Genomic DNA, 26,828 nt, shown 5'->3' with positions numbered 1-26,828 from the left:
TCTTCGTAACAGCAAACCCCATCCAGATAGTGATTCTGTGCCAGACACTGTTCTAGACATTGCTTATAAGTGTTCTATTAATAAACGCATGTAATCCTCGTAGCAACCCTCTGGTAATACCAACATTATCCCCATTTTACAGATGGGGACCTGAGTCTCAGATTACCAGAGTGAACTGTGGGAAGCTCCACAGTGAGCAGGTGACAGCCAGCATTTTAGTCCAGGCGGTTGGTGTCAGGGCCCATGCTGTCACTGTGATTTTATACTGCCACTTAACTAAATGAGAAATAGGTGCCAAGGTCATATCTCTTTTATAGATGAGCAACTGAGGCACAGAGAGGTTTAGCGACTTGCCTAAGGTCACACAGCTGGTGTGAATCCAGGCATCCAGATCAAGGGCCCCTGCTCACACTTCTATAGCAATGTGATGCCAAGAGGCTCTCAGGAGCCAGGATGAAGGTGAGGGGGTGCGGGGCCATGAGGCTCTGGCTCAGACCAAGCTCTCCTCTGTTCACGCCTCAGCCAAGCGTCCGCAGTTCCCCACACAGTCCCTGGAGTGCAGCAAGCAGCTGGACGAGCAGGCGCTCCAGCAGGAACAGCCTGGGCCGTGCCCCCAGCCTGAAGCGGAGGAGCCCTAGTGGGGAGCGGAGGTCCTTGTTGTCGGGTGAGGGCCGGGAGAGCCAGGATGAGGAGGAGAGCTCGGAAGAGGAGCGCACTAGTCCAGCGGGCAGTGACCGCCGCCACAGGGGCTCCCTGGAGAGGGAAGCTAAGAGCTCCTTTGACCTGCCGGACACACTGCAGGTTCCTGGGCTGTATCGCACAGCCAGTGGCCGCGGCTCGGCCTCCGAGCACCAGGACTGCAACGGCAATTCGGCCCTGGGACGCCTGACTCAGGCTGTGCGGCCCGATGATCCCCCACTGGACGGAGATGACGGTGATGACGAGGGCAACTTGGTGAGGCCCCTGTGGGCACAGTGACCGCTCACCCCGCCTGACCTGGTGCAGGACCTCACAACTCCCTCCCAGGTGTTTGGCATTCAGGCAGTTACCATCATGCTCAAGGGATCTCAAGGGGTATAAACCCTGAAGCCAAGCTCCAAACAGCCCCTTTGTCCCTCCTCCCACCCCACCAAGCCCCAGATCCTCATCATGCCTGGGGCTGCAGCTCTGCGTCCTTGTTGAATAAGAATGACTTCAGGCAGATGTGTATGAATCTTTCATGGCCCTCCCCCGTGACTCAGAAAGACCCATCACTCATCTCTCCAAACTGATGCCCTCCTCTGTCCCCCTCTCTTATATCAACCTCATCACAAGCCTTGATTTCACACCCACTTTTACCCATTCACCTTTTCTCCAGCCCTCTCACCACCACCTTTAACCCTGGGGATGGGGCTCAGGGACCCGGGACCTCAAGGTTAGCATGTGAGAACGGGACGATGTCTGCATCCCTGGTGTGTCTTTGGACAGGCAGCTGTGATGGGGGCAATGTTTGATAATTGATGTGGCTCCCGGGCCCAGTGGGGAGGGAAGGAGGGAAGGCAGGCAGGGCGCTGGGCCGTAGTGGAGAGAGTAGACTAGGAATGAGGGCCACGGAGCTATTGAGGAGTGAGGGGTCGGGAACTTGGAGACCTGGCCCTGCTCACTCCCCGGGCCATCCTTCTACAGAGCAAAGCAGAACGGATGAGGGCATGGGTCCGAACCCGGCTCCCTGCCTGCTGCCTGGAGCGAGACTCTTGGTCTGCCTACATCTTCCCTCCTCAGTCAAGGTCAGCACCCCGACCTCTCCTTCTCATGGGTAATTCTCCTGTGACTCCATCCCGGGCATGCTAGAAGTGTCCCTTGACATGGGGGTGGGTGAGAGCAGGGCTTCGGGCTGGGAGGGCCCAAGATGGGTAGGGGCTGGGCAGTGCCCCTCACTGCCATCCCGCCTTACCCCCGCTCAGCCTTTGCCTCTGTCTTGGAGCAGGTTCCGCCTCCTGTGTCACCGCATCATCACCCACAAGATGTTCGACCACGTGGTCCTCGTCATCATCTTCCTGAACTGCATCACCATCGCCATGGAGCGCCCCAAGATCGACCCCCACAGCGCTGTGAGTCACTGGGGCTGACAGCAGTTGCTGAGTGCCTGCTTGGTGCCCTGCGCTCCCGGGTTAGCGGATTTGTACCCATGCAGCGAGCCAGGCAGGCAGGGAGCCCCAGAGAGACACGGAGGCAAGGAGCCAGGAATCTCCCTGATTCTGACCCTTGCAACTGGATGCCTCCTGTGTCCTCACCTGTTTCCCTTCTGTGAAAAAGCAGCCAGCTGGGGGCCATGCTCCTAGCCTGGGCAAAAGTAAGCTTTGTTGCCCCCGGCTGTTTGCAGTGGTGCCTTCTTGTGCGCCAGGGCTTGTGAGGCCTGTGTGTGAGTCAGTGAGTATTGCAGTGATGCCAACAGTGAGACTGGCCCTAGCTGGTCTGAGTGGTCGAGGGTCTCCTTCTCACCAGGACCTGTGTGCTGATGGGGAGGCACCCTGCCCAGCCTGCCCCATGGGTGATGCCCCATAGAGGAGGGAAGCTGTCCTTTGCTCCTCTGGGTCTTGCCAGGTTACAAACAAGTAGCGTTTTAGGGGCCTTCGGGGCAGCATTGGTCACTTATACTTGGCTTTGAACCTGCTAGTCCTCCTCAGGAGAGGAGAGGCTGTGGGTCAGAGTGTGTGGACACACCCCTTCATGCCTGACTTCTTTAGGACACTTCTAGTCCTGGGAGCTCTCTCCCCAGTCTGGCATCACAGCCTGTCCCCCGCCCCCCAACAATGAACTGAGGCCTAGAAAGATGGGGGGCTCTGTTCCCCCCCCATGACATCTTGCACCACTAACTTGGAGGTAGATCCCATCCTCGTTGCTGCCTCCCACACCATTGTTCAGATTTCAACGTTATAGGGCTTCTGTTTTCCATTAGGGTGGGCTCCAGCCGGGTCAGTGGGAAGGGGTGGTGGTGGTGGAGGGAAATGGGCAATGCAGGGGCCAGCCTGGGAATAGGTGAGAGCCTGGATGTGTGCAGTAAGGGTGGCCAGCCACACTGGCCCCCTCATCTGCCTCCTGCCCAGGGCCCTGCCTCAGAGCTCACCGTGGCCGGGTCTCTCCCTCACCTTCCCCCTCAGCCCCTCCATCTCCAGCTCTATCATGTGCTTCTCCCTCTCCCCACTCTCCCTGTTTCTCACTCCCTCTGACACACTTTACCCACTGCCTCTCCAGCTCTCTACACCCCTCTCTTGGCCACACAACGACGGAATCAGCTCACAGATATCAGGGGATTGGGCCGCCTTCTTTCCTGCCCGCCCGGCCTCACGCTATGCTTGGCATAAATATGGTGCCTGGGGATGCACAGCCTGTACTCAGGCCCCCATCTTGCCCTGCGGCTCCATTTCTGGGGCACACAGCAGGAGAGCAAGTACGTGGAGCAGGGACGAGTAGGATGAGGCATCGAGAGATCAAGCTAAATGCTGCTCCAGTTTTAAGAAAGGAAGCAGTCAATAGGGCCTGAGCTCTGGGGCTCAGAGACACACCGTGGTGGGAATCACTTTCCCTCAAGGCAACTCCAGGAGGTAGGGGGCAGGAGCGGGACTGTGCTCAGAGCTCTGAGCTAGTCAAGGGGCTTGACGCTGGGTGCGTGTGTGTGTGTGTGTGTGTGTGTGTGTGTGTGTGTGTTTGAGGGATGATGGGAGAGCAGGGAGGAGACTGCACGTTGAGGAGAGTGGGGGGTGGTTGTTCCCAGTTAAACGCTGAAGGCAGTCCCTGGCTTCTGCGTGCAGAGCAGACCCCGCCCACAGAGGGGGTCCCGGTGGCAATACCTGCCTGCTCTCCTTTATAGGAACGAATTTTCCTGACCCTCTCCAATTACATCTTCACCGCAGTCTTTCTGGCTGAGATGACAGTGAAGGTGATGGGGGCGGGGGGCGGGTCAGCATTGGATGGGAGCCATCTGGTTTCCGGGTGTGGGGCGGGGAGGGCAGGGGAGAGCCTGGGCCACAGAGGGGGGCAGGGCTGGGGAGTGACTGCAGGGAGGAGGCAGTGTTGGTGACGCGGGGGCATCCCCAGGTGGTGGCGCTGGGCTGGTGCTTTGGGGAGCAGGCCTACCTGCGTAGCAGCTGGAACGTGCTGGACGGGCTGCTGGTGCTCATCTCCATCATCGACATCCTGGTGTCCATGGTCTCCGACAGCGGCACCAAGATCCTGGGCATGCTGAGGGTGCTGCGGCTGCTGAGGACCCTGCGCCCGCTCAGGTGCCCCTGCCAGGCACACCCTGATGGCCAGCACCCCATCTGCCCCTGCTTCCTGCCTGTGACTCCACCGGGAACCCTGCCCGCCACTCCCGGCATCACTTCTCACTTGGTTTAGCTATGGCCCCAGTGGTCTCCCTCCACAGGCACCCCCCTCAGGGACCTCCCCACGTGACACTCCTACAGGGCACACCATACAAGGGCCCCTAGGCAGCTGCATGCCCTTCAGCTGCAGCTCTCCCTGTGGGGTACCCTCAGGGGCAATACTTGATTCTCCCTGTGAAGTGACAGACTCTGTTTTCTGCTTCCCTGCTTTTTCCCCCATTCCAGGGACTACCCACCAGGTAACACTTCTAGCAATGGATCTATACTGTTAGGAGACCCTCCCCAATCAGACAGTCACCCCAAACCCCAACTGAGAGTCAGAAATTTCCATGGGTGGGGACATGGATAAGGCAGATACTGACTGACCAGTGAGGTTTTCCTGGCTGTGATAATCCACCTCCCTGTCTGCCCTCTACACGCTGCACACAAGTTTATCTCCCCATCCCCACAACCTACTGCATCCCTGGGTTGAGTCACCACTCAAACCCCATCCTAGAGGTCTAGGTGTGGGGGTGGGTGGGGGGTCTCTGCACAGTGAGCCCAGAAGGCCAACTTCTTCCCTTCACTAGAGCCCAGGATGGGGACCAGTGAACCAAGACGGGAGGGGGTGGCAAGCAGGGCCAGAGAATGTCTGAGCCAGGAATCCCTCTTACCCGCCTCCCTCCCTCCCCAGGGTAATCAGCCGGGCACAGGGGCTGAAGCTGGTGGTGGAAACGCTGATGTCCTCGCTGAAGCCCATTGGCAACATTGTGGTCATCTGTTGTGCCTTCTTCATCATATTTGGCATCCTGGGGGTGCAGGTTTGTGGGGGTCCAGGGCCAGCTGTCAGCAGAAACCTGAGGAGTGACCTGCCTCTTGGCCTGGATGCTGTGGCTCCAGGAGCTACTACTGCCACCTTTATCCTAGAAAAACCTTGAAGCCAAAGGCCCTCGGGCTCCTTCGCCTCCTGGGCATTTTGCCGAAAACTGGGAGCCTAGAAGAGGCCCCCAAGGGGAGAGGGCCTTGAGGGGCTTCTGACCAGTGCCGCATAGGCTCCTGCTCTGCCCCCTCACGCACTTCTCCAAGTTCAGATGCTGGCCTTGGCCTGCAGTCTGCTCAGGGGTCCCCTCCCTCCCTCCCCTACTGGAGCCAGTGGGCTGCAGGCCAGGCCTGGGGATCCAGGGCCCAGACAGCTGGGCCAGGTTAGCAGTGAGCTGGCAGGCAGGCGGGTGCAGACCCCAGACGAGGCAGTAAGTGGGGGCTGCTGGGGAAACTTGGCCTCTGGCCCAGGGAGGGAACTTGGCTTTGGAGGAAAAAGAAAGGGAGCTGCCTACAGGATTTAGCAGGCACCTCCGGGAGCCAGGGGAGCCCATTCATCCCTCTTTTCCAGAGTACCCCTCCTCATTCCAGGCTCCAGACATTTCAGCTGTAGCATAGATGGCTGGCTGTTGGGCCAAAGGGAGCTTCTGGTTGGCTGCCCCCCTCCCTACCCCCTCCTTTGGCTTCCTGGGGTCTCCACTCTGCCTTGGGCGGGGGAGGTATTCTTGGGTTTCCTCAGATTCTCTGGCTCCAGAGACCAGGCCAGAATACATTTGCTAAGACTGTGTGGTGCCCCTCTGCACACCTGGCGCCCCTTCCACTTCTTACTCCTGGCCGACTTAGGCCCCCTGCTCCTCCTGTCCCTCAGCCCCTTCCCCACAGGCATAGCCTGGTCTGTTCTAGAGTGAGGGTGAGCTTTCCAGTCAGAAGGACCTGAGCCTGAGTCCCGTTTTCGCCACATTCTGGTTGTATAAACTTAGTGAGTGAATTTACTTCTCTGAGCCTCAGTTTTCCTCATCTGTTGAGTGGAATCCATATACCTTGCCTGCCCCCACTAATAAACCAGATCTCTCGGCCCTCCCGCAGCGTGTCTGATTCAGTGGGTCTGGAGTGGTCCTGAGAATTTGTATTTCCAGCACGTTCCCGGATGATGCTGATGCTGCTGTCCAGGGACCCCACTTGGAGAATCACTGGCCTCCCCCTTCGGATGAGGGGGAGGCCTGTCCCCCTCCTTCCACCCTTTCCCAGTCCCCTCCCCTAGGACCTTTCCTTCCTCTCCAGGGACTCTGCTCCAAGGAGCCTGGAGGAAGGGGTGCCTACAGGGGAGGTTACTGTCAATATGTCTCTGACTTGGCCGAGCACCTGGCCCTCACCTAGGGTGTGCCTGGAGCTCTTAGGCCCCAGGGCTGGTCTGGGCTTCCTGTGCTCACAGCTCACTTCTTTCTCTGTCTCTGGTTATGTGTGTGTTCAGCTCTTCAAAGGGAAGTTCTTTGTGTGCCAGGGCGAGGACACCAGGAACATCACTAACAAGTCTGACTGTGCTGAGGCCAGTTACCGGTGGGTCCGGCATAAATACAACTTTGACAACCTCGGCCAGGTGAGTCCCAGGCTCTAAGGTGGAGGTGGGAGAGGTGGCAGGAGTCTGGGGAGGATGCAAGTCCACGCTTAATGATGCATGCAGAGCAGTTGGCTCACCTCTGTTTCATCATTAGTGAATGGGTCCTAGTGGGATCTCCATGCAGTGAGATGATGTATTTCTTTAGCACGGTACAAGGTACCGTACAAGGTACAAGGTACAGGTGTATTGTCAAAATAATTCTTTTTCTCATTCCACATTCATAGAAACAGAAATGTAGAAAATGAAATAGCTCGCTCAGTTTTGCTGGTTTATTTCCCTGCCCCACTCTGGTTTTGGTTTCTGGATTTCCAGAAGTCTGGGGTCCAATGCTCTACCTGGCTGAGGTCATCTCCCATGTCTCTTCTGGCTTCATAGCAGCCATGGAGCCTTGGGACAGAGAACTCTCATGGAGCCTGGAGTGTGACTCCAAGCTAACCTCTGAAGGCCTAGGGTCCCCCAAGCTATTGCCAGGAGGTGCTTTGGGGGTCACTGGTGGGTGTCTTGGCTATACATCCTAGGTTTCAAATGGTCCTTTCCTCCCCTTCCCCCCAGGCCCTAATGTCCCTGTTCGTGCTGGCCTCTAAGGATGGCTGGGTGGATATCATGTATGATGGGCTGGATGCTGTCGGTGTGGACCAGCAGGTAGGGCTGAGGTGGGCAGTATCCATCTTTGGACTCAGGTCACTCACAATGAGCCAACTCCAGGTGTGATGCGTGCAGGCAGTGGATAGAAAGACAGCAAAGCAGGTTGGCAAAATGCCATCCGAGAGGTATTACGTCTTAATATCAGAGGCTGTAACTGGTGGCCTGAGGACAAATGTGGGCTTGCTTTATTGGCTTGCAACATATTTAAATTTTTTTCATTAGTGATAAACAATTAAACAGCTTCCCTGATAGCTCATATGGGGAAGGATCTGCCTGCCATGCGGGATACCCAGGTTTGATCACTAGGTTGGGAAGATCCCCTGGAGAAGGGCATGGCAGCCCACTCCAGTATTCTTGCCTGGAGAATTCCATGGACAGAGGAACCTGCTACAGTCCATGGGGGTCACAAAGAGTTGAACATGACTGAGTGACTAACGCTACCACTAAACAATTAAAAATTGACAAGTTTCACATGAAAAATCCAGATTTGGGTCTGCTCAAGTCCAAAGATCTGGAAACACTGGACCTGCATTCCCTAAGGGCACGAGTCAACTGAAACAAAAAGCAACTCCCCTGCTTTTGGATAGAACATCCACTCTCTACTTTGCCACAGTCCCCAAACCTCTCTACTGGCTAACGCCAAATGCATACCATTCATTGACATCACCTGATGGATCTGTGTATCACTGAGTATGCAGGCCCTGTCTTAAGGAACCCAGGCTGGGGGGCAGCACCTGTGACAGTTACCCTCAGGCTAACATCTTCACTTGTACTTCCTGCTCCCCCACCAGCCCATCATGAACCACAACCCCTGGATGCTGCTATACTTCATCTCGTTCCTGCTCATTGTGGCCTTCTTTGTCCTGAACATGTTCGTTGGTGTGGTGGTGGAGAACTTCCACAAGTGTCGGCAGCACCAGGAGGAAGAGGAGGCCCGGCGGCGAGAGGAGAAGCGTCTACGGAGACTGGAGAAAAAGAGAAGGAGTAAGGAGAAGCAGATGGCTGGTCGGTAGTCTTTCCACATCTCTCTGAGTCGTACTTGACCTTGGCCTTGCGACTGTAGGGGGCCAGGGGCTGGGGCTGGGGCAGGGAGAAGATGCTCCCACCCCGTCCCCACCTCCTTCCCCTCGAGAGCATGTCAGCCTTTAGAGCCTGCATGAAGCAGACCGGTTCAGCCCTGAGGGGTAGGGGAGCTCCCTTCTGCGGGCCTCCCGGTCTCAGCATCGTGCTCCCCAGATGATGCCAGTGGGAGCTGAGGCACAGTCCCTCCCAGCCTGACTCTGAGAGGAGCCTCATGGGATGAACACCCCGCTTCATTGCCCTGTGCCGGTATCCAGGGACCCTGACCTTGGCACTTGGCACCTTACCATAGCCCACGGTTGGTGAGCAAACATCTTCAACCTGCGGCTGCCCAGTGTCTGTAGCTGATGGGCAAGGCCTTGGCAGAACGTGCAGATGGACCATGGTGGGCAAACCCCAGACCACTCCTTTCTCCCTAAATCCAGCAAAACTCCCTGGCTTCCCCATTGTCTTTTTTTTTTTTTTGCTAAGCTGTTCAAAAATACCCACCCAGCTCAGGGAGGGTCTGAGGTCACAGGAACTCTAAACTCATGACGCTCTGGCCTTAGACCCTTTAGCCCTTCATCTACGACCTCCAACACCTCTTGCCACTGACCGGGTGAGGCCCCTACCCCAGGCCTCCTCACACTCCTACTATGGGTGGCCAAGACTAAGCGAAAGACTGCAGATTCCAGGACACGAGGCGTGAGTGCGGGTCCTGTTGTGTCCCCATGTGTCTCCAGGTGTGTCTGCACTTGAGTTACCTCCCTATCTTCAGGGCTCCTGCCTGTCTGTCTGGTACTCAACAATCAATCAGTGTAACTCTGTCTCAGTCGCCCACGTCTCTCTGAGCGTCTTTATGTGTGGGTTTTTCTAAGCTTTTGTGTGTCTGTCTGTTTCGTCTGCGGGTTTCCCCTCTTCTCTCCACCCTTTCACAAACTGTCTTCCTTACGCCGATAAGATGCACATGGTGCTCTGAGTTTTCCCTTTGGTTTGTTACAATGTGAGTACTATCAAGCAGGTGGAGGGCTGTGGTGCCCCCAGCCCCTGGCTCTAGGGCATCTGGAGCCAGGGGAGGGCTGCTGGGGGCTGTGAAATGAAGCGGGCAGGACAAAGCTCATGCTCCCTGTGAGAGGGGCCGCTCCAGGGTTAGGACACTGACCTCTAGGCAGCAGCTCTGGGATAGGGGTCCCATCTTGGTTCCTGGTGGACGACTGAAGCTGAGCAGGCGTGCTGCCCCCAGCAGCCATGCTCCCGCCCCTCCTCCGTCTGCCCCTCCTTGCAGTCTGTCTTCTCGGCAGGACATCTGCAGATGGAACTCTTTTGGCAGGAGGTACCTGTGGCCCTGCCTGACCAGCTGGCTCCCCTTCTGGGGTCTGCAGCCTTCTCAGGTGCAGCTGAGGCCACAGCACGGGAAGGAGTGGACATCTGTTCTTAGGACAGGCTTCCTCCTCTCCTCAGGCCTCTGACTCCCTGCCCTTGGGACCCTGATGAACTGGCCAAATTGCTCAGCTTCCTCAAGTGCCCCGTGTCCGAGTTTGGGGCTGGTACTCAGGACCCGCCACCCTTGCTCAGCATGCCCTATTCATAGGCAGAGTGAGGGCCACAGCCCAGGGGAAGCGAGCTGCTGAGGGGACCCTGCCCAGCCCACCTGGTCCGGCCAGTGACCGATGTCATGTTTCATTCTTTTAGATCTAATGCTGGACGATGTAATTGCTTCCGGCAGCTCAGCCAGCGCGGCGCCAGGTACTGCGTCTGGGGTTGTGGGTTCCAGGGTATGGCCCTGGGCGGTCAGGCCCACGTCATGTGTGTGGGCATCCTCTTTGCTCCCTCTCCATGGCTCACTGATTCTGTCTTCTCAGGGTGAGGGGTTCTGGGTTCTGTGGCATCCCGTAGGCCTGTGCCAGCTGGACGGGAGGTGAGGGCCTTATCAGGCCCCTCCAGCCAACTTCTCCTGGTGGCCCCTCCTTGTCTGGCCAGGCTTTTGAGGCCCTGCTCCCAGGCCCCTGCCACCTCTTCCCGTTCCTGTTCCTCCTGGGTCACACAGATCGATTATTAGAGCTGCAAATCTCTCCCTCCTCCTTTTGTCCGAACGGGAGACTTTGATCTAAGCAAGCAGGATGAGAGGAGCAGAGAGGGAAAGGATTTGTTTTAAAAATGTAACAATGAATAATTGAACAGACTCATTAATAGTTAAGTAATCGCAATGGCCACATCATTGCTACAAACAGCAGGAATTGGGACTCGAAGATCTGAGTTAGCCACAAGCTTCTCCCCCAAAAGCCAAAGATTTGGGAGTGAGTTGGATCATTTTCGTTGAGAGCTGTGTCTTTGGGAGGGCCCTCCTGGTTTTGCCTGCACCCTCCCCTGCCGCCCCCCACCAGTCCTCTGGCCCCTGCTCTCCCAACACGGCCCCCAGACAGCGGTTCAGAGGTTCTGAGAATCTGTGAAGTGTTGTGGGGCCTCATTACCCAGCTCTGATGTCTCCATCCAGTGGTTCCCAACCTGATTGTCCCTAAGGGACCCCCTTGTCATCTTCTACAACAGACCCCACAATGTAAAAGACCTTCTCTGAAGTTGACAGCATGTCAGTAATGACTTTGTTTCACTGGTTTTACTAATCAAAGACACATCTAATTGCTAATCAGGACTTATGAGCTGCAGAAGCTTTCACGTTGAATGACGGCAATGACCATTTTGCTGTTAAATTAGTCTGTGGGGTCTTAACACAGGCATGTGTATGATTGCATTTAAGCTTTTAAAAATATTGAAAAGAACCTCAGGACCCCCATGTGACTGCCTCCTTAGGCTGTTGAGGGCTTGGGACTCCAGACTGGGAACCATGGGCTGTACCTTTCTCTACTTTTCCAAATTCCCTCAGGAGCCAGGCTCCTGCAGACACTACCTTGTGGGTGCTGGGCTGCCTGATCACAGGGGAACCCCTGAGCTGCCATCTGAGAGGTCATGCCTGGGGCCCTGGGTGGGTTGATGATGTTTGGCATTGGGAGACCACCTGGGGGCCCAGGAGGCTCCAGCCTCTTTGTATCTGGATTGCCTGGGCCCGCATCTCTGAATTGGGCTGTACTGTGCGTTCCTGATGTTAAGGAATGAGAGGAGGGTGAGGGGACATAGCCTTCAGCTTCTCCCTTATGGGTTCACCTAGTATGTACACTGATGTGTCCACACAAACACACTCGTACCAGAATACCATGGGTCTGGCCTCAGAGGCTTCTCCCCCAAGAGTCAACCCATGCAGATTTCCATGGCCCCTGAGACTATTTTCTGACACACCCACTTAATGATAAGCACTCTTTTTACTCTCATACTGTACCCCCTTTGGGGACATTCTGCCATGCTCCTGTGGGCAGAGGCAGGTATGTACACTGGTTACAATAGCGTCTCACCTTTCCAGCTGGTGATGAAGACTCAGAGACCCCAAACAAGGGCTCAGACCACCCCTATCCCTCTTACCTAAACCTGTTGTTCTGTGTGGTCTATACTAGAGTTTTCAAACTTTCCTGTGCCTAAGAATCCCCCAGAGGACATAACTGAGCCCCACCTTAGAAACTCTCACAGTGGTCCAGGGTAGGACCTGAGCGTCTGCATCTCCAGTCAGCTTACAAGGCATGGCAATGTTGGTGCATCAGTGTACCCAGTGGTGTGATGGGGATGAAGTCACACCCACTAGCCTGGAGTTGTTGGAATCAAACATGTGCACCATAGTTCCCTGCCAGCACCTCTGCCACCCTGTGCTGCCCCCAGCAGGAGCGGAGTAGCCAGATCCCAGGGAAAGGCTGAAGGGAAGAGTCTGCTTATCAGGAAAAAGACCTCATGAGACACCTTGGTCCAGCCCAGCTTCCAGGTGGAGGGAGAAAAGGGGGCTGCCTCCAGCACCAGATTGGCTCCCCTAGGCCTCCTGTGGCACCTGCCTCCAACTCACCCTCTCTCTTTCTACCAGGGCCCACTGATCAGGCCCGGCTACAGCCGCTGAAGTTGGCCTCTGTCTTGGGGGCCTGTGTCCCTAGGAGTGACCCCTGCCTTCCTCCTATTCCACCACTCCCCTTTGCAAACCCTCTGCCCTGGCTGTGCCTCGGGCTCCCAGTGACCCCTACTAACTCACTCTGCCTGTGCCTCTCACTCACAGCCTTGCACCCCCCTCCTGCCCCTCTCCTCTACTCCCGCCCCTGACTGGGGGCTGGGCAGTCCCGGGGGGTGCTCTTCTCCTCACTGTCTGACTCTGGTATTTTCTCTGCCTAAGGTAACTCATACAGGTAGGAGGCAGGGAGACAGGGCCAGGGCAGCCGAAATGCCAGTGACCACTGGTCAAGACCCCCTCCTGGGCTACAGCTGGTGCCGTTAGAGCAGCAGACCCACCCAAGGCTCTGCCCAGGGGGGTCTCAGTTCCTTCTCTGAGCCCGGATTCTTGCCTGTAGAACCGAGGGCCATGAACAAAACAGGTGCCATCATCCAGAGCGCAATAGTGAGAGCCTTTGGACAAACTTCGAGGGCACCCTCTGGGCCAAAGCCCCAAGGCTTTGTGTCTAAACCCACCTGGCAGCTGGTGAGGGACTCTTCAGGTATTGGCTTGGTCGCTGCCTCACAATGTGTACATAACTAACTTTTTGATGGGCCTCCTCTCTCTCTGTAAAACAAAGGGATTGGCCGAGGAGATGCTTATCAGGTTGGCCCTGGTGCACTTTGGACCTGGGCTCTAATAGAGGGATTTCTGGTAGCCTTGGCACCTGCTGGTCTGGGGTCAGGGCTGAGGGTGGAGGGGTTCTGTACACACCTCAAGGGCCTGGGACTGGTCTCTGTGAACAGATGCCCTGCCTCAGTCGTCCTACCCCACCCTCCCTCTGGGCCTCCACCCGCTCCTTGGGCTCCTAGAGCAAGGCCAGGAGGAGGTAGCAGCAGCTCCATCTGGCCTGAGGCTGCCTACACAGACAGACTGGGGTGACAGGGGAGGGGGGACTCTCTAACCTCTCCTCTGCATTGTCTCAGCTAATAACAGGGCTAATAAGGAGCCGCTTTTTCTAACCTAATTGTATTCAAACATTTTAGTTAATTCTCCATTCATATTTTAGCATAATGGGATGGAGTGCTCTCGGCACTTATGGAGATTAATGCAGAGAAAGAGTTCCAGCTGCTAAGGCAACGCTGGGCGACTAGCGCCCTCTTGTTCTGTGGGTACTGAAGGAAGAAAGGAAGAGGCTGGCTCACCACGTCTACCTGCCATGGTCGCATCGCTGTGTGGATGACCTGTGGCCTTCTGTTGTCCCCTGTCCCTGGCCTCTCCACCCCCATCTTCCTGGGGGCCCAGAGGGCCGCCTGAGCAAACAAAGTCATGGTTGGCTGGCCCATCTCTGGAAACAAAAATATGGCCTAATGCATCCTACAGTGCACCAGAACACTTGGGACTGTCTGCCTCTCGGTTATCCACACCTCAAGGCTGATGCTGGAGCACGGCAGCTGGTGAGGCTGAATGGGCAGCTCTTGGGCACTCTTCTTCCTTCGGCCTTTGGTGGGGGCCCACCCAGGCCACTCCTTGCCTCAGTTTACCTCTCTGTTGAATAGTCCTGCATGGGAAAGAACAGTTATAACCAAGCTGGCCTGAGCCAAAGCTTCCTGCCGCCCCGGCACAGTCCTCAGAGGCTACAGCCCTGGCTGGCTTCCGCCGTAGACTTCCTGAGGGGGAAGAGCTGTCTGGGACCTGAGGTTGCCCCAATGCCCCCATGCGGGGCCTCTTCTTTCTTTGTGGCTGCCTCTGATGACATGTATCCCCAACTTGGTGTGGCCTTTCCTCACACCTGGAGGAGGGGCCCCCTGTAATCTCCTGCCCCCAGATTTGTTCTGCCTGCTTAGTAGGTCAACCTGGTACCGTAATTTTTATAACTAAGTGGTTCACTAATTACAAGAGAAATATCATGCCTCTGACAGATCTCAGACAGTGCTTCCTGCTTCCAGCCCAGCCTGCAGGGGAAGCTGCCCTGGTCCCCAGGAGCAGACTGGGCACTGCCTCATTAGAAACTGGGTGAGCCCTGTGGCCTCCCCTCTGCCCTCTCCCGAATGAGGGTTCAGGAGTCCCAGGCTCTGCCCCCACCACGGGAGGCCCTCTGAGCAGGTTGGTGCAGTCAGCCAAGAAGACATCCAATTTCCAATCTCCGGTTTTATCTCCAAATCCCAGCTCTGTTGTAATCTCCTCTGCTCCCCTCAAGAGTCTAAGCTCGGTAAAGGAGTAAGAGCCTTCACCTCTCCAGTGATGGAGCTTCCTCTGAAGCCAATAAGATCCGTGGTTTTTCGTCTATTGATTGGACCTTACTGCAGAACACCAAGTCGAGGGTGTTACAAGGGGCTGCTGGATTTTGGAGGCTGCCTCGGGGAGGGGGCTCACCCGGTGTCTACTGTGGGTGGGGAGCTCCGCATGTCCTGACCCCTTCTGTGCCCAACCACAGCCAGTAGAACAAATGCTTGAAGGGGAAACACCAAGAGAGGGGCTCCTGCCCAAAAAGAGCAGTGCGTGGAACGTGAGGATGCTGATGATGCTGGAATGTTTCAGCTCTGGCACTATAGGCTGGTGGCTGTCAGGGACTGTGGGTGGAGGGGGCACAGCGGGCGGGGCCCAATGGCTGCTCTGTTCTCCCTGCTGCCCCACCAGAAGCCCAGTGCAAACCGTACTACTCAGACTACTCCCGCTTCCGGCTCCTCGTCCACCACCTGTGTACCAGCCACTACCTGGACCTCTTCATCACGGGTGTCATTGGGCTGAACGTGGTCACTATGGCCATGGAGCACTACCAGCAGCCCCAGGTAGGACTGAGTGACTGGCCATCCGGGCCCCACCTCCAGTCATGAGCCTGTGGGTGAAGCTAACCCAGCCCGAGTCAGGGCCCCTCAGGCGAGTGCTTGGTCCCCTACAGGGGATCCTCTTGTACCACTTGCAGGGACTCGTGAAGGTCAGTCTTGTCTTGGTTTTACAGATGAGGACACTGAGGCTCAGAGAGGTTAGTTGACTTGACCGACTAACTGGGAAGTGAAGGACCTGGATTCTTCACCCAGCAGATATTTGTTACCTTAAATAAATAAAGATGTTCAGTGTTCTTGACCTGTGAGGATAAAGAAGGCAGATCTGTGCCCACCCTTTTGGAATTTAGATTCTAGTCAATATCCAGCTCCAAACCTCACCTGTGATCTTTGAATCAGCTTCCATCATCTGCCTTCCACATCTTAGTTTTCCCATGTGTAAAACAGGAACATTGAATTGACAGTGCAAAAGACCCCTTTCACTTCTAGCATTCTGTGCCTTCCAGCACATTCTCATGTGATCTCACCATCCCTCAAGGAGAGAGATCTTTCAACACAGAGTTTGGATCATACATGTGAATGATACACCTACTCTATCCTAGAGTGTTGGCCAATGATCAGCCATCATGGTGAGAAGGGAGGAAAGTTCCCCTTAGACTCACACTGTCTCCCAGATCTGGGAGGAATGATAGAAGGATCAGGACGGGCATCTTCCCTGGGCCTTAAGAGATCTTGCGTCTTGCCCCCATCCCTGCCAGATCCTGGATGAGGCTCTGAAGATCTGCAACTATATCTTCACTGTCATCTTTGTCTTGGAGTCAGTTTTCAAACTGGTGGCCTTTGGCTTTCGACGGTTCTTCCAGGACAGGTAAAGGGGAGTGGGGGATGAGGGATGGAGGAGTGGGCACATGTTTCCCAGGGAGATGCCCCAGAGGATCTAGTGCCTGAAGACCTTTCTTGACTCTTGGAGTTCAGACTCCACTCCAGGACCTACCCAGGGCTGATGGTGCGGTGTGGGTGGGGGGATATCCAGGGCCTGGGAGATGGGAGGGGAGAGAGGGAGCTTGGCAAGAAAGGGCCTGGGGACAGCGAAAATCAGTGTGGCCTAGACTGGAGCCAGACTGCCTGGACCAGATCTGAATCCTGGCTCCATCACTTAGAAGCTGGTAACTTTGGGTAAGTTACTTAAGTTACTTAATCTTTCTCAGTTTCTTCAGCCATAGAATGGGGTATAATAACTGTATCTACATCACAGAGTTGTGAAGATTTTGAGTTCCTATTTGTAAAGTCTATCAAATAGCATTTGACATAGAGCAAAACCATATAAGTACTAGATAGAAAAGCAAATGAATAAAAATGAAAAGCAGAGGCCCTAGAACTAAAGTCCTAATCCTACCTGTGGTACCAACTGGCTGTGTGACCGTAGCTAAAGCACACCTTCTCTGCAGGAGGGAAAGGCTGGACAGGCTGACTTCCACTCTCCTTTCGTGGCTGAGAATGTGCCACTCATGTTGCCACAACTACCCCCTCCTCTGCAGTGCCCCCTTCAGGGAGCTGTGTCCTGGGCTTTCAGGTGGAACCAACTGGACCTGGCCATTGTGCTGCTGTCTATCATGGGCATCACACTGGAGGAGATTGAGGTCAATGCCTCGCTGCCCATCAACCCCACCATCATCCGCATCATGAGGGTGCTGCGTATTGCCCGAGGTCAGTGCCGGCTGCCTGCCCACCATGGCCACTCTTCCAGGGTGACCTGCTCAAGGGGAGATAGCAGAGGTCAGCTCTGACTGGCTAGGGAGGAGGTGGGTGTGGGTTCCATCAGCCTTTCTTCTAGCCTCTGCCAAAGGGGAAGGGTGGGGGTGAAGCCATGGCAGCCTGGCTGGCTGGGGCTGGCCATCCCACCAGCCCCAGCCCCGGCCCTGGCCCTGGCTCCACCAGCTGTGTGACCTGGGACCTAGAGGGGCTAGCTCATGACATTGTCCTGTTCTGCAGTGCTAAAGCTACTGAAGATGGCTGTGGGCATGCGGGCACTGCTGGACACAGTGATGCAGGCCCTGCCCCAGGTAGCTGGGAGGGGGGAGTGGGCGGGAGGGGTCCTCTCGGGAAGGAGAGCGTGCTCTCCGAAGGGGTGGGGGAAGCTGGCTCGGAGATCTAGCGGCACCTTTTCCATCGCTTTTCCTCTTTTCCAGGTGGGGAACTTGGGACTTCTCTTCATGTTGTTGTTTTTCATCTTTGCAGCTCTGGGCGTGGAGCTCTTTGGAGACCTGGGTGAGTTGGGGCAGGGAGGGCAGAGGAGCCAGGGTCGGAGACTCAGGGACTCCTGGGCTAACTCAAGCCTCTCTCCGCTTCCTTCCTCCTCAGAGTGTGATGAGACACACCCCTGCGAGGGCCTGGGCCGGCATGCCACCTTTCGGAACTTTGGCATGGCCTTCTTGACCCTCTTCCGAGTCTCCACAGGTGACAACTGGAATGGCATCATGAAGGTGAGAGCCCCTCACAGTGAGGCCCCTCCCAGGGCTGGCTCTGGCCTCAAGGAGATGGCCCCACTTCTTGGCTCAGGTTAAACTCGATGTGAATAAAAGCATGTAACCTTCTACCCTCCATGCTGGAACCCTCTGGGACTCCCTCTCCCCAGGACATTCTCTAACTCACACTTCCCAGGACAGTGGCTCATGCTCTTCTGCCCCTCGGACACCATCACTCCCTCCCCCTGCCCTTCCTTATCCCCCTGCAAAGCTCTGTGACACTGGACATCTGACTTCCTGTGAAAGCTCTGTCCACTGTCCTCCCAACCTTACTCCTCTAACCTGCCTCTCCAGGACACCCTCCGGGACTGCGACCAGGAGTCCACCTGCTACAACACGGTCATCTCCCCTATCTACTTCGTGTCCTTCGTGCTGACAGCCCAGTTTGTGCTGGTCAACGTGGTCATTGCCGTGCTGATGAAGCATCTGGAGGAGAGCAACAAGGAGGCCAAGGAGGAAGCTGAGCTGGAGGCTGAACTGGAGCTAGAGATGAAGACGCTCAGCCCACAAGCCCCCTCACCACTGGGCAGCCCCTTCCTCTGGCCTGGGGTCGAGGGCCCCGACAGCCCTAGCAGCCCCAAACCTGGGGCCCCACATGCCACACCCCACACTGGAGCAGCCTCCCACTTCTCCCTGGAGCACCCCATGGTGAGCAGAGAACCCCTCCTCCGCCTCTAGGGAATGTGGAACTGAGACGGGTGGTGTGGGTGCTCAGCAGCTTGGCGGGTGGATGGTGTACAGGGCCCGGGCAGCACGCAGACCCTAGGGCTCCTCCTGAATCCCCTGACCCTCCTGCCTTGATTTGGAGAGGTAAGCAGGCCCTTGCCTGTCCCCAGAGACGGCTGCCCACACTCGCAGTGTGGGGCCACCCCAGCAAGCCGTCGTCACACTTGCTGGCTCCTCCGTCCTGGTACCTCCAGCTTGGCTGGGACTTCCCTTCCTGGCTTCTAGGCTCAAGGTTGTTTTCTGTTTCCTACCTGTTTCTCTCTTACCCTTGCCCTGATTTTGCCGAACTTCTTTCCTTCCCCACCCTCAACCTGCCTGATGCCATCTCTCAATCTTTTTTCCTGATCTTTTCTTTCTTTCCCCTTCTCTCCCTCTGGGCTCTTCTCATTTTCCATCTCCTATCTGTCCTTCCTCCTCCCACACCTCTGTCTTCCCCACCTTGCCCACTGCCCCCTTTCTCTGTCTCTCTGTTGTTATTGTTATGTGTGTGCGCGCATGTGTGTACATATATGTGACCTCTTTTTCTCTGTCTCTTCTCAACCCCTGCCATGACACTTCCCATCACTGCCCCTCGGACCCTCACTCCCCTGACTCTTTGGCTCCCCTTATGGGCTGGTCCTCCCCAGGACAGACAGCTGTTTGACACCATATCCCTGCTGATCCAGGGCTCCCTGGATGGGGAGCTGAAGCTGATGGACGAGCTGGCAGGCCCAGGGGGCCAGCCCTCTGCCTTCCCTCCTGCCCGCAGCCCAGGCGGCTCCGACCCACAGGTTACTGCGTCCCTGTGCCGTGCCCCTTCCCCTGACTGTGCTGGGCTGTGCCATGCTGTGCCATGCTTCTGGGGAGGTGGGGGTGTTTCCTGCCCACTGGGTGTCTGGGGAAAGAACAGCTTTGCCTCAGCTGAACCTTGGGCCTGGCAGGAGGTGGCCAGGGGTTCTTCAGGCTGAGATCCACCTCTGGAACACATAGTTGGAAGGTAGCGATGCTGAGATAACACTAATGAGGGAGAAGATTAGGTGGAGGAGGGGTTTGGAGAGGGCAATCGTAAGAAAGAACCTGGAAGAAAAGAGGAGCAGAAGACGAGTTGGCAGTGGGTTAGCAGATGGTCAGAGTGATGAACGAGATCCAGGGGAGAGGTGCTGTGGGGGTGAGTGCGGGTGGCCAGGGGACCCACTGAGGGACATGTCTTAGGCCACAGTCTGCTCCTTCTCTGCATCCACTGCCCTCCCCACTAGTTCTCTGTTTGGTGGCCTTTTAAACTATGGAAACCGCTGGGCATGGTGGATGCCATCTGTAGCCAGTGGCTTCTGACCTGGCCCTGAGAGGGTATGGAAGGCTCCGGCCAGGAGTGGGTTCAAGGACCTTGTTTGAAATAGGACTTGGCTTCTTCCCTAAGCCCTGCATCTTCCCACAGCAGTACATGTTTTTCTCCTCCAATTCCATCTCAGTGCGGTCTTCTGCTTCTTGGGGTCCTCTTCCTTCTCCTCTTAGGACCTGTCTCGCCACCTTTGATCCCCTCCACTTGGAGGTGCACCCCAAAACCCTCCTCCTAAGTCAGGGACTGCAGAAAAGCCCCCGGTAGACCCAGAGTGGAAGCAAGGAGACAGGTTTCAGCTGGAGATAGAAAGCCTAGTGTTCCATGGGCCATGATGGATGATGGGGTGGGCAAGCAGGTTCCCAGTACCTGGGACACCTGTTAGCCTGATCAAAGAGATGGACGGTGATCCTTAAATAGGAAGGGACATTGCTCTAGGGTTCCTGACCTCTTGTTGGATTCAGTCTCAGATAGACTATAGGGTCCTGAACCTGGCAATGACCTAGAATGATCCCTGGGAGATCAAGTCCCTTCCTGAGTCCTCTCATCCTGAAGGAAGGTCATGGGGAAAGGTGCTGGGGGAGAAGATGTTGAGAAGATGACCACACAGTCACCTCACCTGGGAGGCACGGCCCCACTCTTCCCCAGGGTCCTGCAGGCACTGAAGCCTAGCTGCAAATCTCAGGTGAGCCAGCCAGATGGTGTAGTAGCCCAACTGAGTGTGCCCATTTCAGACCAGCGAGAGGAGAGCCCTCCCAGAACCCAGGCTGGAGAGGGCAGGTAGAGGAGGGCCCAGGAGGGGAGATGCCAGAATTTGGGGGCAGGCCAAGTCCTGCCAGGCTTTTGGATGCAGAGAGAATAGGCAGAAAGCGGTCGTCAGGCTGGCAGCTTTGTCCCCAGCACCCCCTACGCTGCTCTGTCTTGCTGGGAGCAGAGAGGCGCTTTGCGGGCCTTTCTTCATTTTTTTTTTTTTTCTGGTATCTTCTTTATAAGAGTCAGAAGCCCTCCCAGCTCCCCGCTCCCTCCCTGGATGGTGGTAATGTGGGAGGGGCTGTCAAGATTCCTGCAGCATCTTTAGAACGTGTTTCTGTGTCTCCTCGCTTTGTCAGTGTCTGCTCCAGCTCTGTGGTGCCTGTGCAGCCTCTCTGATCAGAGCAGGGGTTTGAAGTGGGGGGAGGGGAGGTGCTCTCAGTTTACTTGGGAAAGGGGTGGGAAGAGAAAGGAGGGCCTTTCTCCTTATGCTCTGTGAACAATGGGAAAAGAGGGGCTCTGTGTGCGTGTGTGTGCATGTGTGTGCGTGCACATGTGAGAGAGCGCACTGTCCTGGTTTCTTATGCCTGATCATCTCTCTCCCTGTCTAGATCCCTCTAGCTGAGATGGAGGCTCTGTCTTTGACGTCAGAGATTGTGTCTGAACTGTCCTGCTCTCTAGCTCTGACGGATGACTGTTTGCCTGATGACACTCACACACTCTTACTTAGTGCCCTGGAGAGCAATGTACATACACACAGCCCCCCACTGCTCCCCAGTCCCCCAGGGGCGGGCTGACTGCGGGGGCTCCAGGTCCCTCCCCCCTCACTCTGCTGTCAGCCCTACCCAGAGGCAGCACTTAGCGCCCCAGTCTTTACCAAGGTCCCCCACTGTGGACAAAGAAATAAGATTCAACTGGGGCCTTGCCCAGAGGGCCCAGGGCAGCAGTTGTGAAAGGGTTAATCCAGATACCCAAGAGTGACAGAGCTCAAAACAGAAGTGTCATCAGGCAGCTGACCAACGTGCCTGTCTGGCCACAGAGTTGGTTTTTGTATTTGGAGCCCCATGCAGGCCAGCCCTCCCCCTTCCCTGCACCCCTCCTTCCCACCTCCCCTCTTCCCACCTCCCCTCAACATGAGCCATTCAACACCACGCAGTGGGTGAGAGCCACATCTCTGCTGCTACCACCATGCCCTTCTCCACCTGGGGGTGGGGGGGGCGTTCCTGTCTCCCCTGTCACTGTCCCTGGGTGTCCCCACGTCCTGAGGGGCTTCTTTGTGTTCTGACAGCTTCTCCACTTTTACCCAGCTCTCCCATCCACATCTAACAGTGAGCAGCCCCCTCCTCCCTACCTTCCCCTCCTCTTGGAACTTAAGGAGGGACAGGGGCCCATTTCTCACAGCAGGGCTCTGCTGACCATAGATTCAGGGTCCCTGGTGGTCTTGGAGTGGTTGGCAGAAGTGGAGTCTGGGTCTGAGAGAGGAAGCAGAGATCCAGACTGTTTTCTGACAGTCATTCTCAGGCCTGCTGGGACTACTTACCTGGCTGAATCTGCAAGGGGACAGGAATCTACGGCCTCTCTGAGAACTAAGAATGGACATGAGAACTAGGAATGAGAACTAGAGATGGAGAAATCTCTTGGGAACAAATCTTGTTTCCCTCCATCTGGGGTCAAAAGCTGATGACTGCCTTTCTTTGAAATACGATTTAAAAAATCCACTCTCATCTCTAGTCTGTCCACTAAGAGAGGACCTGAGACCATGGTATCCAGGTCTTGCTCACCACCCACCACCTGCCAGAGTCATTGTTTAATTAAAGAGAGGTGGGGGGTAAACCAGCTGTGACCCATCCCCTTAGTGATCATCCATCATTCAGCTCACATTAACCCAGCCCTTGTCTAGTGCTGGGTGCTGCAGCTGCGTTAGGAACTGGATGATGAAACAGCCTCTGTTCTGCAGGGAGTCTCTAGCTGCCTCCTCTTCTACTCATTGGGAAGGTTCTCCTCCACTCATCAATCCCCCCACAGCCCCAGCACAGTAATTGAGATAGGGAGTATGTGCGTGTTAAGTCACTTCAGTCGTGTCCGACTCTTTGTGACCCTATGGACTGTAGCCTGCCAGGCTCCTCTGTCCATGAGATTCTCCAGGTGGGATGCTGGGGGCAGGTGGTGCTATTAGCTTTTAACTCTCCACTGTGCAGCTTCAGAGCCTCCCAGTGAGGCCTTGAGTATGACTTCTTGGGCTGCCTGCAGGCCTGGGGGCTGGGGGCTGCTCTCCGTCCTTTGAACACCTCCTCACCTCTCCGTCATCCCCAGTGGGAAGCTCCAAGATGTAGTATGAATAGTTTTCTGGGGGCAGGGCATCCTCCTACCCACTTCCTCTCTGTGTTTAGAAGGCTCATCCATGTGTCTGGTCCTTCTCCCCAACCACATTCATCCCATCACCACCTTGTCCAGGGAGGGGATGGGGGCCAGGGTCTGGGTGGGGTGGTGGGCTTCTGATTCCCATCGCCAAGCTCTGCCTCAGTTACCCAATCTGATGCCCCTCTTCCTCCTACACCCCCCCGGCCCCGGCCCTATTCCTTTTGCAGATGGAGTCCCACCCTGAGGAGGTGCCTGTCATGCTGGGACCAGATCTGCTGACTGTGCGGAAGTCTGGGGTCAGCCGAACGCACTCTCTGCCCAATGACAGCTACATGTGCCGGGATGGGAGCACTGCCGAGGGGTCCCTGGGACACAGGGGCTGGGGGCTCCCCAGAGCTCAGTCAGGTACCAAGGCTGGGGGCAGGCCTGCTTGGCTCACACTGGGAGATCCGCCCTTGCCTAAGCTCAGTCCTGCCCTCTGGAAGTAGGGGTACTGAGGCAGCTAAAGAGGCCTATCCTACCTCTGAGGAGCCCCCAGCCTGAAGGGGTCAGCTGCTCCTGCCTGAGGGAGCCCCCAGCCTGAGGGAAGTGGCTTTCAATCCAGGGTGGGGATGGGGTGGTGAAAGCAGAGGCCCCAGTTGGGGGAGAGTGGACAGTGGATGGGAGGGACTCAGGTGGGGGTCAGCACCTTGACTGTCCATGTCTTCTCTCTCCCCCCCACCTCCCCTCACAGGCTCCATCTTGTCCGTCCACTCCCAGCCAGCAGACACCAGCTACATCCCGCAGCTTCCCAAAGATGCACCCCATCTGCTCCAGCCCCATAGTGCTCCCACCTGGGGCACCATCCCCAAATTGCCCCCACCAGGCCGCTCCCCTTTGGCTCAGAGGCCACTCAGGCGCCAGGTGAGCTGGTATAGTGGGTGGGTACGGGCCGGGACTGGCCTCTCTGTTGGGAATCCTAGGCTGTTGGTGATGATGAGGCTTGCCACTTCCATTCTCCCAGCAAACATTTATTGTGTGCCAATGACGTGTCAGACAGAGTTCTAGATGCTGGGGACACAACTCTAGGCACAGCAAAGTGGTCTGTGTCCCCTTGGGAACACAGAAGAGGCCAGAGACCAGAGAGGGTCATGGTTGTCCAGGGACACATGTCAGGTTGGAGACAGAACCTGAGTCTCTGGATTCCCTTTCCATGTGCAGAGTTGCCCCATGATTCTCTGTACTTGTAGACCTAGCTAAGGGGCACAAGGCATGTTTTGGGTGTTTCCACTTTTGGTGACTCCCAGGGCCCACCTTCCAGATCCCACACTCAAGGAGCACAGAACAGAGGCTCGGGTAGCCAGGTGAGGCTTGTCTGCCCCCCTGTGACAAGGCCACTGCTCATGATGTGTGTGTCCCATGTGTGAGGATAGCTACATGAGCATCTGCTTCAGTCCATCATCACCTTTGGGAGAAGGCACAGTCCTCATCTGCTTCGCAAATATTCACTAAGCAGCCTCCATGTCTGGGCACTGGGGACAGGGACAAATGAGACAACCCCTGCCCTCTGGAGCCCGTGGTATAAGAGCAGAGACAACTACCCCATCAGGTCATTGCAACAACAGGGTGCTCACATGTGTGGTGCAGCAGAGAGCAGAAGAGGAAGAAGTCAGTTTTACTTTGGGGTAAAAATGGTCGATGGACATGAGTTTGAGTAAACTCCGGGAGCTGGTGATGGACAGGGAGGCCTGGCGTGCTGCGATTCATGGGGTCGCAAAGAGTTGGACATGACTGAGCGACTGAACTGAACTGAAAGTTGGTCGGGTATTACATCACAGAGTACTTGAGCCCATAAAGTCAAAGGATGCTTGCCATTTGGGAAGGGTGTGTAAGGCCAAAGAAATAGCCTGTGCAGAGTCTGGGAGGTGTGAAGGAGACAGCTGGGGAGCAGAGCTGGCCCAGTGCTTTCTGCGATCGCATGGGCTGGGAGCTGTATGGAGCAATTCCTGCAGGCCTGGGGGTGGGGACACAATGGACAACAGAGGGCAAATAGTGCATAACCCCTATCCCCCAGTAAAAGCAGACACTGAGAGCCCCTGCTTAAGGTGGTCCTGCAACTCCTTGGAGGGGAAGGAGGGGTTGTCTGACCTGCCAGGTGGGACAGTTCATGGGGGAGAGGAAGCCTGCAGGCTAAGCCCTCTCCCCACCCCATACAGGCAGCAATAAGGACGGATTCCCTGGACATTCAGGGCCTGGGCAGCAGGGAAGACCTGCTGTCAGAGGTGAGTGGGCCCTCCCCGCCGCTGGCCCGGGCATCCTCCTTTTGGGGCCGCTCCAGCACCCAGGCTCAGCAGCATTCCCGCAGCCAGAGCAAGATCTTGAAGCACATGCCCCCGTCAGCCCCCCGCCCAGGCCCAGAACCCACGTGGGGGAAGGGCCCACCAGAGACCAGAAGCAGCTTAGAGCTGGACACGGAGCTGAGCTGGATTTCAGGAGACCTCCTGCCCACGGACAGCCAGGAGGAAGCCCCGTCCCCACGGGACCTGAAGAAGTGCTACAGCGTGGAGGCCCAGAGCTGCCCGCGCCGGCCTGCGTCCTGGCTGGATGAACAGAGGAGGCACTCCATCGCAGTCAGCTGCCTGGACAGTGGCTCCCAACCCCACCTGGGCCCCGATCCCTCCAGCCTTGGAGGTCAGCCTCTAGGGGGAGCTGGGAGCCGGCCCAAGAAGAAACTCAGCCCACCCAGTATCTCCATAGACCCCCCAGAGAGCCAGAGCCAGGGCCCTCGGCCCCCACCCAGCCCTGGTGTCTGCCTCCGCCGGAGGGCTCCGTCCAGCGACTCCAAGGATCCCTTGGCCTCCGGCCCTCCCGACAGCATGGCTGCCTTGCCCTCCCCAAAGAAAGACGTGCTGAGTCTCTCCGGTTTATCCTCTGACCCAGCAGACCTGGACCCCTGAGCCCTGCCCCACTCTCCCACTCACCTCTCTCCACTGGGTGCCAAATCCTAGCTCCTCCTCCTGGGCTGTATTCCTGAAAGGTTCCACATGGGCACCGAGGAGGTGCTCCTCCTTGCCTCAGTGGCGCTGGGCACCGGCAAGCAGAATTTCCAGAGTTAACAGCAGCAGCCCCGGCTCTGGACAGCCCTGGCCACCTTGGTTCCAAGCGGAGAGAGAGGCCCAGCAGAGCTGAGGTTCCCGACACCAGGAGCTGTTGGGAGAAAGCAATACGTTTGTGCAGAATCTCTATGTATATTCTATTTTATTAAATTAATTGAATCTAGTATTTGCAGGATGTACGACATTTTGTGACTGAAGAGATTTGTTTCCTTCTGCTTTTATGTGTCTCAGAATATTTTTGAGGCGAAGGCGTCTGTCTCTTGGCTATTTTAACCTAAAATAACTAGTCTAGTTATGTTTCCTCTTCTTGCTAAGCACAAGCTGGGATTGAGAGTGCATTACAGCCTTGACGGGGGCCCATCTTCAGTGGAGAGCAAGAACCATTTTGGAAACTGTAATGTAACTTATTTTTTTCCTTTAATCTTGTCATCATTTTCTGTAGGGAAAAAAAAGAAAAAAAAAGATTTTACAAATGAAATGGAACCTTTTTATATATACATACATACATATCTATATCTATAATAAAGTAATTTTCCAAAATAAAAAGTTAATCACGGTCCAGAGTAAAAGCCAAAGAGACAATTAGGCATTTCCAGATGGCACTGGACAAAGATTCCTGGAGATAGGGAGTGGGTGGTGGGGAGGGAAGGGGTCAGAGCTGCCTGTGTGTGTGTCTGTGTGTGTGTCTGTGTGTGTGTGTGTGTTAATACCGAGAGAGAGAGAGAGAGAGAGAGAGAGAGAGAGAGAGAGAGAGAGAGAGAGAGAGAGAGA

General features: G+C 56.0%; 1 protein-coding gene across 1 annotated transcript in view; it reads left to right on the top strand.

The window, feature by feature from the left end:
- CACNA1G (calcium voltage-gated channel subunit alpha1 G) overlaps positions 1-26,485 on the top strand; it is a 54,577-nt gene extending 28,092 nt beyond the window's left edge. The window contains exons 16-36 of the mRNA XM_061140755.1: positions 523-954; positions 1,666-1,766; positions 1,967-2,090; positions 3,851-3,919; positions 4,078-4,262; positions 5,038-5,164; positions 6,634-6,759; positions 7,333-7,422; positions 8,217-8,409; positions 10,177-10,230; positions 15,140-15,291; positions 16,044-16,153; positions 16,859-16,992; positions 17,278-17,348; positions 17,475-17,553; positions 17,647-17,768; positions 18,105-18,458; positions 19,163-19,306; positions 23,190-23,367; positions 23,696-23,865; positions 25,158-26,485. Of these exons, the coding sequence (XP_060996738.1) occupies positions 523-954; positions 1,666-1,766; positions 1,967-2,090; positions 3,851-3,919; positions 4,078-4,262; positions 5,038-5,164; positions 6,634-6,759; positions 7,333-7,422; positions 8,217-8,409; positions 10,177-10,230; positions 15,140-15,291; positions 16,044-16,153; positions 16,859-16,992; positions 17,278-17,348; positions 17,475-17,553; positions 17,647-17,768; positions 18,105-18,458; positions 19,163-19,306; positions 23,190-23,367; positions 23,696-23,865; positions 25,158-25,898 (3,756 nt within the window). The 3' untranslated portion in view covers positions 25,899-26,485. The remainder of the gene's footprint in view (positions 1-522; positions 955-1,665; positions 1,767-1,966; positions 2,091-3,850; positions 3,920-4,077; positions 4,263-5,037; positions 5,165-6,633; positions 6,760-7,332; positions 7,423-8,216; positions 8,410-10,176; positions 10,231-15,139; positions 15,292-16,043; positions 16,154-16,858; positions 16,993-17,277; positions 17,349-17,474; positions 17,554-17,646; positions 17,769-18,104; positions 18,459-19,162; positions 19,307-23,189; positions 23,368-23,695; positions 23,866-25,157) is intronic.
- Positions 26,486-26,828: the final 343 nt, after the last annotated feature.

This window comes from Dama dama, chromosome 5 (genome assembly GCF_033118175.1).
Source record: "Dama dama isolate Ldn47 chromosome 5, ASM3311817v1, whole genome shotgun sequence".
Lineage (NCBI taxonomy): Eukaryota > Metazoa > Chordata > Mammalia > Artiodactyla > Cervidae > Dama > Dama dama.
Note: the sequence above shows the minus strand (reverse complement) of the source record. Positions and strands in the feature narration are given on the sequence as shown.